The sequence below is a fragment of the Phaenicophaeus curvirostris genome, chromosome 1 (genome assembly GCF_032191515.1).
Source record: "Phaenicophaeus curvirostris isolate KB17595 chromosome 1, BPBGC_Pcur_1.0, whole genome shotgun sequence".
In the NCBI taxonomy this organism is placed as follows: domain Eukaryota; kingdom Metazoa; phylum Chordata; class Aves; order Cuculiformes; family Cuculidae; genus Phaenicophaeus; species Phaenicophaeus curvirostris.
In genome coordinates, this window is record NC_091392.1 from 158,766,145 (window position 1) to 158,779,311 (window position 13,167).

The 13,167-nt window shown below is 36.9% G+C and overlaps 1 protein-coding gene across 1 annotated transcript in view; it reads left to right on the forward strand.

Annotated features, from left to right (window-relative positions):
* The window catches only part of PCCA (propionyl-CoA carboxylase subunit alpha), a 289,215-nt gene that overhangs the window by 227,303 nt on the left and 48,745 nt on the right, over positions 1–13,167 (forward strand). Inside the window, exon 21 of the mRNA XM_069878949.1 lies at positions 2,885–2,938. Coding sequence (XP_069735050.1) covers positions 2,885–2,938 — 54 coding nt within the window. The remainder of the gene's footprint in view (positions 1–2,884; positions 2,939–13,167) is intronic.

A 13,167-nucleotide genomic window follows, 5' to 3' on the forward strand; every position in this document is an offset into this window, starting at 1 on the left:
TTCTCTTTTGTTACCTCTATTTGATTACTTTCCTGCTATCGCATGCAATATGAAACCCTCTATTATGGGGTACAGAATATGTAAATATCTAACTTTACAAGAGAAACTGGAGACTAGTCCTTTTTCTAAAGAGGTGGAAAATAAAAGAATAATTGTTAACCATGTCCTTTCATTTTCTTGAAAACATCAATTACATTTACAAATCCCAGAAACACAAGCCCACCAGTAGAAAAGAAATAACTCCTTTCAATATACTTCAAAAAAATCTAATCACATCTAACAACTGAAATTTATTTACAACTGTAATTTGAAACATTAATTATGATAATGTGCTGACTTCTTTTGTAACATGGTTCTCTAAAGCCTGGCAGTTCTCTTTTTTGGTCTTGATGTAACGTATGTTTTGTGACTTGGAGAATTCTGTACCTTTCTTTCTTGATTTTCTGTTTTGTTTTTTATTTTTTTTCTTAAATATACCCAGAAGGGTAGTTTCTTTTTCTCTGTTTAACTGTTTTAGTTGCCTTCCCCATTTTTTCCCCATTTTTTTTTCCCCTCTCACTGGCTGTTAGTTCAAGAGATGGATTTTAGTACTTTTAGACTCTTTTAGATTTTCGACTCTTGATGCTAGATGAATGTAATGCTTTGTATTTTGTACATAACAAACAGTAGCAGTGAGGTTTTACTGGGCTGTGATACCAGTGCACTTCAACACAGCGTCAGAGCAGGAAAAAGGCTGCTTATATTTTTGTCTTGCCTTGAGACTATGACTTTAGAAGGTGCCTTCTTGATATACATATATATTTGGCTTTATTAAAATGGCTATTAAGTTAGTTTTGAAAGGGCTTGGTTATTGCTATGCTAGCTTATTTAGTTGTGAGTAAAGAGAATCTGTGTGAAGAAATACTTTAATGATTTGGTTTTCAGTTGTGAAAAGTAAGTCAAGTTGTCAAAATACCTGGCTTTACTTTGAAAGTCTTTAAAGAAAATGACAAAAGGACTGCTTTTTTCATTTTGTTTTGTTTTTTTTAAGTTGTGTTTTTCTGTGTGATGGGGAGCTTAGCCAAAAAAAAAGAAAATGGAATTTTTATTAGGACATGAAAAGGTCTCTAATGACCCTTGAAAGTGGACAAAAGGGTAGTACAATAAGTGACAGAACTCTAACAAGGGTGGAGGGCATTCCAGGAAAAAAAGAAATTAAATCCTTTAATTTTTTTCGGCTTGCCATTTTCTGACAGCTTATCAAGTGGTTGGGACTTGTTTGTTTTGGCATGCAGTTCATTCATTGTAGGCAGCCGGTACTTTGTTCTTCTTTGTGGTTTCCAAAACCTGATTGTGTTTATCCTAGACTGTGGGAAAAGTGTATATTCCTGTTTCCTTTATAAAAGTAAACGTCAGGTTTTGTATGAAATTTAATTTCCCATATTTTCCATTCCATTAATCGTTATTGTTGAAATATGTCAGGCTTTGGCACATCATCCTTTGTTTTCATATGATTGTACAGATTGCAGTGTCAGTGTGTGACCTGTTAAGTCAAAAAATAAGCATGTTTGGGGTGTAGTAATTATTACTTCATAAAGTGTAGCTGATGAACATGCACTGTTATTGAAAAGGGCCCCGGATTTGATGTATTGCTATTAATATTGTTTTGGGGGATATCTAGCTGTTGTTGTATAGCACTTTCTCACTTACCATAGAGAAGACAAAACTAAAAGGAGCCGTGATAATGGCCGTTCACATACTTGTATGTAGCTTTAAAAAGAAAGGGAATAATCTACGTTTCCTGTGTGTGATGAAAAAGAGGAGAACTAACGCCCTGCAGTTGCAGTAAGGGTAATTTTAGTCAGATGTTAGGAAAAAAACTTCCTAATGGTAAGGATGCTGAACACTGGGATAAATTGCTTGGGGAGACTGTGAAATCTCTTCAATGGTGAGATTTTAAGAATGGGTTATGGAAACTCATCATTTGGGAGTGATAAGGGTGTGTTTTGAGTCTGCCAGGGATACTAGACCAGGAGTTCTCTCAAGATGATTTGCAGCCCTGCTCCTAGGATTCATTGTCTTTAAAATGCTGAAGATTTCCATGCAGATCTTTGTTTGCATCTTATATGCACCTTCTTAAATCTGTGCTTCTGTACTCGTAATGTGCACCTGGCATTGTGTCTTAGGGCTGCATTCTGTGACTGGGGCCATAATTTAAGAACAGGAAGAAGAAGGGAGAAAAAACTTTTCGCTTTGAAAAAGGGGATGATTCACAAGAAGAAACATTTTTTTGCGTTTAGCGTATTTATTTTACGGGTAGTACTGTGTTAAATCAATGATGTATTTTCTTCTGCATTGTCTTGTGGCTTACTGACAGTGTAATATTTGAAAACTGTTTAATAACTTCAATCAACTCCTGAACCACAGTAGGTGACCAGACATTTTCATAAGGTCATTTTTTCTCCCCTGTTTTCGAAGTAGCATCATTGGAGTTTTGCATTTTAAAAAGAGATTAAAATGTCTCTCATTAGGAGAGAATGAAGATAATACTAAATGTGAGTAACAGGAATACAGAATCACAAACGTCTCATTATTCATGACATTCGTCTTTCTGCAAGCCCAAGGTTGTTCTGTGTTATATTTGGCCATATTTGTTTTCATTGTTCTTCAGAAATAAATTCTATTGAGTTGACTGAAACAAAACCTAATTCTGAGCTGAAATATGAATTAGATTTATAGTACTGAAATTCTTGAAGGAAATGGTTATACTTCATCTGTTTTATGTATAGTTTTGTGTACTTGATTAGTTTTGATTACTTTACAGTGATGTGACAGAAAGAAAATGGAATCATTTCAAATTCTGGAGAAGTTTCTAATGAGTTTTTACATATGTTTTTTTTTCCAGCGGCTTTCTCGGAATGCCTCTGGAGATACCAGCATTCAGTTTCTGGGCACAGTGGTAAGTATGTAGAACTATTATAAAGAATTATGTTGGTGGAAGAATATAATCTAAACATAAAATAGGTAAATGACACTGGCAGCATATTTCTGCTTATTTTTGTGAAGGTTAGTATTATGTGTAAATATTCTGAACTTAACAGCTGAATTCAGGTAAATTTCTGAAGCTAACTTACCAGGCACGGTGCACTGTATCTGCATTCCACATTTCAATTGATTCAAGTCTGCATCTGTTTCGTTTATAAGGGATTTAAAAGTAACTGATTGTGCATTTGTAAGTTTACTGCAACATAGTCAGGTTTGATCCATATCAGGATCAAACCCACTCTTCCTACCACCTTAACCTTTTGATCTCTGTTACTTCTCCATACCACATACCTTCGCATGCCAGAGGTGGGTCAGTAACTGTTTTATAAAAAGACTGTGTAGTGATACAAATTGTTCTGTGGTTCTCCCAGACTTTGTTGGAGAGAAGTAGTTTTAAAATCCTAATCAGATTTTACACCATTGGACAGAATTTACTCCATAAAATAGATTTTTTTTTTTTGCTATTACTTTGAGCAATCATCTATAATGTAGAAATTTAAAGTCTGTGTTAGATGATGGATGCTTATAAACAGACATGTAATCACATGATTAAAATGCAGTCATTGAATTTTTCCAAGTTCCTTATGCCCCTAAAAGTAGTTCTGAAAATGAGATAAATTTGAAGTATCCTTTCAAGTAAGTCATCGCAATTGCTAACAACAGGTTTGCCTGTTATGACATTAACAGTGGAAAACCTAGGAATGAAATGTTCCCTTTGGAATTTAGTCCTGACATCTCTGTGCACTGTTTTGGACAAAAGTAGATTAAGGTTGCATATGATGATGCTTTCATTTTACTTACTTCTGATTAGTTCTTCTGCAAGTCACATGAAGCTATTTTTTGGGAGGGAAAACACAGTAAGAGTAAACTTAGCAAGAACACCTGTGGACATGCATGTTATTTTTAAGAGATGAAAAGCATCCATAATATTTTTTGCTTCTATGGTTATATTTCTACATATGCATCAACATTTATTTGTCTATTCAATATCAAGCAGAGCAGCAGTTGTAAATAAGACACAAAATAAAAGTTTTTCTGCACTGTCACATTTGTAATGCGACTGCAGAGCTGACACATCATCCTGCATATGTGAGATTGCTGCTAGCTGACTGATCTGATAGCCTTGGTGTGGGAAGAAAACAGTACTCCAAGAAATAAGATCAAAATGCAAATGCAACTTGGTAACATAATATTGAAAAGATTTTAAGTGATCCCCTGTAAGTGGGTGCTGTAGCAGAGAAAATTCTGATTTGGGCATTTAGTGACATTAAAAATTGAATTTGCCATTAAGTTAGATATGAAAACATTTTGTATTCATAAGTTAGAAGTGCTTCAGTGTCTCACAGACTAGAACTCTTGTGCTGGGCCTTGTGCAACAGCAGAAAACAAAAGAGGGTATAGTATTGATGTGGGTTTTAGCATTAAAAAAACTGATGATGAAACAGCTAATGGCTTGTAATATATATCACATCTTACTGACTAGCTTATGTGTGTTTCTTGGATCCTATGTATTTTGGGAAATCAATTATGTGATTACAACTAAAATTCTCAAGAGAACTAAAAAGAAAAGCCTGTAGTATGCTAACCACCATTTTTTATTTAATATAAATTATGCACATATCTTGCTGATCAAATCCAGAGAGAGAACTTCAGTGAGCGGGGTGGAGAAGCAATAATGAAGTCTGCTTCCCAGGGTTTGCTCTGATAGCAATTTTCCCATAGAATCCAAGTCAGAGTCTGCACCTGTGTTCCTAACAGTTCCTCTAACCTACTGTCCTTCTCCTTTCCCCTAAGTCCTTGTCTTTATTTAATTTGTCTTTTGCTCTTCTAACATCCTTGTACTCATTGGTTTCAACTTAATACACTCAAGCTAGGCAATGTGGGGGGAGGGATGGCTTTTCCTTACAAGGATATCCCCTACAAATATATAGATACACCGTCTGTATGTGCGTATCTGCATGTTTATAAGTACACATGCACAAGAATAAATGTTCAAAGAAAGAAAAGAATATCATCTTAATAAAGATCCTGGAAATACATTTTGAGCTCACCATTATGTATTTCTTATTGTTATTAATGTAAGAAACAGCTTATGAAATTACCGCTCTGCGCTTTTTTTCATAATAGAAAACATTACAGAAAGCTTTGAGCGTTCTGTGTTACTTTTGACAGGGGCAAATGTTGATGATGCTTCAGTGGTGGCAGGCGGCATGATGCTACTGAGTGTACACACCGCTGACCTGTCCATCAGAACGTATTTTTAGAACCAGCTGATAAAGGAGCACAGCTCTCTGGCTTGTCAGGAGGGCGTCAGCTTCGATAAATGGCTTCACTCGATTTTCTGACATTGGACAGTAGAAACAATCCTGCTACTGGTTTTTGGTAAAACACAAGTCCTTGCTTCAGGAAGCCGGCTGACGCTCAGAGGAGAAGTGAAAGATATGCTCCTCTATTAGAAACATCCTTGCTGTCCCAGTTAGCTAGGTGAAGGACAGAGAAAACTACTTTGCAGCAGAAAGACCACAGCTTAATATGAATTCTGCTGCATATCATATGGTAAACACGCAGACAGTAGGACAAATGTTTCTGCTAGTGTTCAGTAGCATATTTCTGTTGTTTTAGTAGACAACAGGAAAAAAACACATTGCTTTCCCCAGTGAAATCATAGCTTTGAGTGCACACCGTTAGCATCATTTGGGGGTCTATGTGGATTTGTAATAACATATTTGTTTGTTTCTGATCATGAGTAGAAATTCTTTGCTCCTTGAGCATTTTTTCCAAATTGTAATGTCATTAGATAGCTTATTTCCTCTGAATTGTTTTTCATTAGAGAGTTACAAGTCTCAGATCCGACATAGGAGTTGCGCTGTTGGAGAACATACAAAGATGTTTCCCCAAGGAGCAAGCAATTTCTGTATACTTTTAGCTGAAAGAAGTGATTGGTAAATGGGAAACTACACTGATTTGGTTTAATTTGCTTGGGGTGATAACATTTTGAGTCCTAATTAAATTATTTCAGAGCAGATTGTGGTGTATTGCTGTAATTGAGACTTATATGAGTTTTTATTCATTGATCCTCTCTTGTGGACATGACTACATGTCACGTGCTCACGGGGTCCTGCTATTCTGTTATTTTAAACTAGAACTAATCAGATAGTGTATTTATAAATAGCATAACTATAACACCAAGGAATCTTATTGTGCAGTATATTTATTGTACAAAGAAAAAGGAAACAAGATAATCCATGCTTCAGATTAATGTCCAAAACTGTGCCCAAAAGCAAGAGAACCATGAAACAAGGAAGCAGTCCTGTATGGGTTGTCTCCCACCTGTAGGCAGCTGACAGAATTAGGTTTATAAGAAACATAAAGATGTATAGAGAAATACTAAGATATATACACAGAGATTCTGCTTCAGCCTCTGCAGTTCAAAAGCCTGTATGTTTGAGTAGTCTTTCACAGGACTAAAGCCCTGCACCCTTCATTCCTCACTTTCTAGTTGGCCTCCAGTTTCTATCATTTCTCTTCATTCCACCTTCTGTTCTCTTACATGAGAGGAATGTGTTTTGCTGGCCCAGTGATGGGGCATTTGCTGGTTATTCACTCCTCTGTCAGCTGGACTTCAGCAATGAAATACATCTGGGCATGCAGCCCATAACGCTAAAAAAGCTTTAAGTATACAGGGAACTTTAGATTATTATAGAAGCATTAAACGTATTCTAGACTGTACATAACAGTCTGTGTGTAGAATTTAAAATAAAGAAATACTGTCTGTATGCTCGGTTAATAAGTGGCCTGGCTCCATCACATCTGTTATGTCATTGTCAGCTTTGGGCTACAGGCCATGCTTAACAGTGATGGTCTGGAACACTTTGTTTGAAAGAGGCAGTCCAGCAAGAAGTCCCTGGCCCTACTGGGAAATGTCACTGTCTTCTGTTCAACATTTGTGCCATTTTTTTGATCTTATGTTCTCCAACTTCAGAGCAGCAACACAGAGAAAAACAGTTACTTCTTTCCCCTGGGAAAGGATGAAAGAACATGTATGTGTCAGATGTTAGTCATGTTGATAAGTATATTGCAGACCCAGTTGAAATAATCCAGAGACCCACTGCCACAACCAGATCTGCAAACTCCAGGTTGACAACACAGCATTTAGCAAAACTAGTCTCTGTCAAGCCCCGGCCATGCTCTTTAGCATAATTGGCACGTGTTCTAGTACAGTTGTGATCACTCAATGACTTTTTGATTATTATTTAGCTACTTCCAGGTAGATTGGTAAAAGGATTTTTCGTACACAATCAGGGTTATTAGTTATGTACGAAGTCTGACACAAAAACCTCAAAACTGATGCTGTAGCTTGGGAACCAAGAGTGGAAGGGGAGAGACAAAGAAGATGGTTACAGAATGTGTTCTAAACTGTCACAGTGAGACAAGGCTCAGCTTGATTGTTTCACTTAGTGGATGCATGTTCAAATATAAATATTTTCTTACCCTCGCTTGGAAAATGTTAGTGTACAAGAGTAAACAGTGAGTTAATATCCAGTTTCTTGGGAAACTGAAGAAATCATGATGGAAACTTTTTGATTATTGAGGGAGGTTTATGGTGAAGAGATCACAAAGATCAAGTTGGGACTCAAAGGAACCCATTTTATGTAGAGTAGGTGTAGAAGATGTGAAAGCAAAATTGATGGAGATCCTCTACAGCCTTTCAGAAAACCTGCAGAATTGCTTTGAACATTGTCAGCATGGTGTGCAGCTGTATGTCAGCTCAGAAGGGAACTCAGAAGGTGATAGTAGTTAACTTTCTTAGTTTGCTAAATAAAAAGTGTTATAGGCACAGTCTTGGGTTTTTTGTGTTGGACCTTGTATGTTGTTTATGAAGATGATCAGAGGTTGAGATCTTTATGTAGAGGTAGTCCTCAAAATCTTTGCCTTTGTGTCTTGGCTTATTGTGTGTTCATCGTTTATGTATCTAAGGTCATCCTAGGAGCTATATGTCAGGATACTAACTTTACTTCTCACTGCTGATTTCACTTCCCACTCCCTCTTGCCATGACTCATCTGCTTTCACTTCAACAGCTTCCAGCTTTCTGTCCCATTGCTGAGGCTTACAGATTGTCCTGGAGCTTTTCAGTCTGTATGTGATCTCATCAGCTTCCAGATAGCTTCCTCCTTTTTTTCTTTTCTCTCTGCCATTCTTTAGAAGACCAATTAAGTAGCAATAAAAATGGAAGCTTTGACTGTATGAGTTTGATTAAGCTCACAGTGACAAATGTTGAACAACCTGCTTCCTTCGCCCTTACAAATCATTGCAGTTCTTAAGAGGTTTTCTTTCTTTCTGCTCCTCTTTCTGTATGTGACACTTTTGCAACTAGATACTGAAGATTTATGCAGACTTTCAAACATCGGTTGAAACCCTGCAGAGGTTACAAAGGCTGTTGGTATTGGAATATGTAGAGTATTAACCACAAGAAAATATGGTCCAGTAGGTGTTTAATTTGCAAGCTAATGTCTTTTTTTTTAAATGCCTTTTTTTTCCCCCCTACTTTTCCTTTTCACAAGCCTTAAGATTAGGGTCCCTGCTGATCTAAAGGGAATTCTACTGTTGTGTAGATTTTTTCTTTCCACGCAGCTTCAGAGGCATCGTGAACCACAGTGCTTCTAGTAGTGGAGCTATTGTCAGCGGCATTTCAGTAGCGCAGTAGTTGTTACTAGCAAAAAACCCCAAACAGTTGATTCTGGAAGTATTAACTTTCACAAGTCCCTTTTGAGCATAAGTGGTGGGAATCCTGAGGCTGGCTACAAACTTATGCAGTGTTCTGCAGAAGTAATTCATGCAAGAAGGATTTCACTTGTGAAAGTAGTAATACTTCAGGTTTGATCAGTGAGAATGATGTGGGTGATTGGGTGCAACCATACAGCTGCACAGACTGTTCTGATTTCAGATCTATTAGATGTATCTGTGTTTTAAAGCAGAAGGTATAGTGAATGTATTAGAGCCTTCCACTTGGGGCACATTCAAAAGCACCCAAGAGATTTAGAAATAACCATGTTACCAAAAGCCATGGCTCATGATCACTGAGATTATTTTGGAATACTCGGGTTTCGTTTGGAGAAAGAAATAAGCAAACTTGGAGTTCCTTTTGAATCTTGCTTCCATGACTTGAAAGAAACCAGAAGTGCCACAGCTTCCCACAGAACAACTTGTAGGCTCTGCTTGAGACTTCCTTGAGCAAGAGATGGTGGCGTCAAGGTGACATGCTTGTTGGATGGCCAAGGTGAACTTGCTGGATGGCCGACTGGCTGCTGCCAAATTCCCCATGCATGAAGTTATCTTATTTCCTTAACGCAGCCAGTGCTCTTCAGATTTGTGGAAACATAATTCCTACAGTACTTAGGTACTTGGACTTATCTACCTTTTCTTCAAATTCAGTTGAAATTGGTTGGTTAAAATAGTGTGTGTGGGTGCAAACGGGATAATTAGATGGAATGAGTTGGGGATGGGGACTGAGAGGCAGAAATCTGGATTGCAAGCTTTTTTTTTGTGGCAAGACCAAGCTGGAAATAGGCTATTGTTATACAATGTTTTGCTTTTTATTTGTTCATTTTTGCATCTTGGCCTTCTGTTTTCAATTAAAGTTTTAATTTGCAGAGAAAAAATGTGTGATAACATCATATGTAAGTTAGAATTCCCATGAACATCCTTAATGTTAGTGGATTCTGTAATGCGTGTGCTATCTGTAGGCTTTGCATATAAGAAACTATGCCCATTATCTCTTGGAAATAACCAAATGTAAAAGTAAGGATTTCTGATTTTCCATGCTTCAATTGACAAGTTTCTTTTTGAGCTCAGTAATGCTTTAAGGATGAGGACTGAACTTGATTGGTTTGCCTGTTACTTTTTGGACCACGAGTGGACAGGTTACCCAAGGATAACACAAGTAATTTCCTTGGGTAGAGTAAGATTTACTAGTGTTGGAATAATTATTAGTTGCTTTGTTTGGTTTTTGTTTTGTTTCTTTTTTTTAACTGTATCAAGACTGTTACCTTATAGTGAAGATCTGGTGTTTTCTTCTGAAGATGATGTTTTCTGCCAAGTAATAAACATATGTGTAGCCCGTGTTTTTAAACAGTTTTTTGATGGCTGCAACTTTGGCATATACCCAAGAACTGTTTAGGAGGTATTAATTTATATGGCTTTGAAGCTTAACCAGGAAACTTAATGAAACAAAGGCATGATGAAGTTAGTAAAGCTAACTGAAGTCTCTGAATGTAAATTTTAAATGAAGTTTTTATTGATAATAAATACACTTTGTTCCTCATTAGTCTTCTAGGCTTCAGTGATAATATCAGTAAAATAAACATGTTTTACAAAGATTTAACATTAAAAATGCTATTAATATGACCCTTGGTACACCAGCACAATTAGATTTCAAAGTGAGCATTTAGGATGTAACAGCGATTAATGACAACCATCGAAAACAATTTTGAACTCCATCAGTTTAACTCAGGAGGGTAAACTTAATATGATAATTTATCTAGTTGAATTGTATCAGCTTAGCAGGAAAGTATGCAAATATGTGACCCTTACCTAGAATCTAAATGGATGCTGTGCTGATAGATTTATCAGTTCCATTAAAGAACTTTAGGGAACTTTGGAATTTCAGCAATTGTTCCCTTGGAGGCTGAAACCCAAACCTGATCTCATACTGGGACCATTCTGGTCTGCATATTTCCATAATTTGCCTTTGCTACTAATATGACAGCAAGACGCAAATAACTGTTTCTAATAATATCAAATGGAGTTGTGGAGGACAGCATTTTAATGTAGTAAAAGACCTCCCCGTGGGGTTGTTATTGCCACTGTAGAACAGCAGTTACACAGTTGCAACAATAGTCTCTTAATTGATTCGTTTAATTAGCAAGAGATGAAGCTTGTGCTGCATCTTGTCATCTGTTATCATGGGGGCGGCTACAGAGAGATTCTTTGCATTTGTCACTCTTTACGGTTGTGTTTAGGTAAAGCAAAACGGAACTTCCAAAGACATTTTGGCTATAGAGGGGAGCATTGGTAAGAATGTTTTGCAAGTTTGCTTCCACTCGGGTTTTCAGTGTGTGGACACGTCTGGTTTAAGAATCAACATGATCTCTTGAGCAGAATTTATGACAAAGCATTGTTTTACTGGGGAGAAAAATCTTAATCCAGATATGCTGGGCATTTCTAACCTAAATATGCAAATCTAAGTATTATAGGAATGATGGATTATTTGGGGCATCACTATTGTAACAGTCGACTAGATTTACTTGGAAGAAATAGGGTCAGATTAGTGAAACTGGCCATCTGCCTTATGATTGCTTTTTCATGGCATTTTTTTGTTTCCAGACTAGATAAACAATGAGTTTCATGAGCACGTGGTCCATGGTAGGAAGCATGTGCAAAAGAGCGACTTTCTTTGTGGTTGGTTTTCCCCAGAGTAGTTATGAATACAGATACAGTGCTCTGCTTGCTTCTGGGAGATGAAGTACATTTTTATTTAGGTCTTTTTATTTCAATTTTAAGGGTATGTAAACAAATGTATTTTAAAGGCATGTAAATATATTGGGAGCTTCAGTTTTGTTTTTCTCTTCTCCTCAGCTTAGTTTTGTTTCTGTTCAAGGTTATTCTCCCTTATGGAAGGAAATATTTCTAGAGGATGACAAACTTCTTGTTAAATGCTAATTAAGAAAGGGAAGGTTATGTTGGCATACTTTGATTGTCATAGCGTTGACCTAAAATCTGAAATAAATCAGACAGAGGGGGAAGCAAATAATTCTATGCATGTGAAACACTCGAGAGGTCTACTCCTGATTGATTTTTAAAAAAACTGTGCTTTGGGTTTGGTTTTCTTTGTTTGTTTTTTGTGTTTCCACTTGTGTGTCACAGTGTTGGACATGCCATCTAATTTTGGAGTACGATGGTGCTGTGAGTCCACGTAGCAAAGGGACAATGAGCAGTTAGAGGAGTCATCTTCTTTAGGACAGTTAAAATGAAGATTTGCGCCACTTATCATTAAAGATCCCATGGTAATTTCCACAAGGTTCTGAGATCGCTTCATATTCTGAAGTCTTGGCCAAAGTCCACTTTGTGTAATTACCTTCTGTCTGCACAAATCCCTAATGCAATTTTAGATGTGTTTGGTATTTTTCACTTCTTGTCTTAAATAGTGAAAATATTGCAACACACTGCTCATTATGACTGTGGGTTGTTTCCTAAGCTCAAATAAATAGATTCCTGTAAATTACTTTAGTGAATTTTGTTTTCTCATTGTTAAAGCACCGTAACACTTGACAAAAGAAGAGTAAACAGAAGGATATGTAATTAAATTCACAAACCGATGAAATAGCTCTAGTTTTTTGACTTTTCTGTTTCATTGCCTTTTGGCTAAAATCTCTCTACTGCTAGCACCATCACTGGGGGAAAGGCCAACTCTCAGACCATGTCAGAGGTCAAACTTAACACACACTGCACGGTGCTTTGAAGCAGGTAGGAAGCCAGTGTGAGGCTCTAAGTGCTGTCATCATGCGCTCAGTTGGCTTTTACTTGTGTTCCATACTTTTTTGTTCCCACAGATGAACCCCTTGCCTGTGCATTTGTCTCTTAACTAAAATTGGTTTCAGTTCCTCTTTCCAGATGCCTTTCATGGACTCCAGAATGTGTGTTCAATCATGCTTTCTTTAAAATGGTCTGCTTCTGTGTTGTGTCTTTTGATGGGATTTATTGCCTTATACATGAAGTTCAGTCTTCATCACCAAAGCTTTATATTATTTTGTCTTATGCCATGTCAAGTCTTTTTTCTGATATTCCATTTGTTCTTTCTAGTCATCTTTTATTTTTTTTCTGCCATATTTATCGTCTCAGTCTTTTCTCAGATTGCTTCTCGTGTGTCTTTTGTGTGTCAAGTTTTTTTCAGGCATACTTTTTTTTTTGCTAGAGCGGTACATGGGTCAAGAAGAGAGGTGCTAGTATTAATCTGACATTAACTCTCACGTTGTTCCATAAGTATTATTTAGGAGAAGTATGAGGGTAAGAAAAACTATAGAAGAATATGCATCAGGAAGTCATACAGCTACTGAAGTTAAGATATAAGTATTACAGACGGGGAA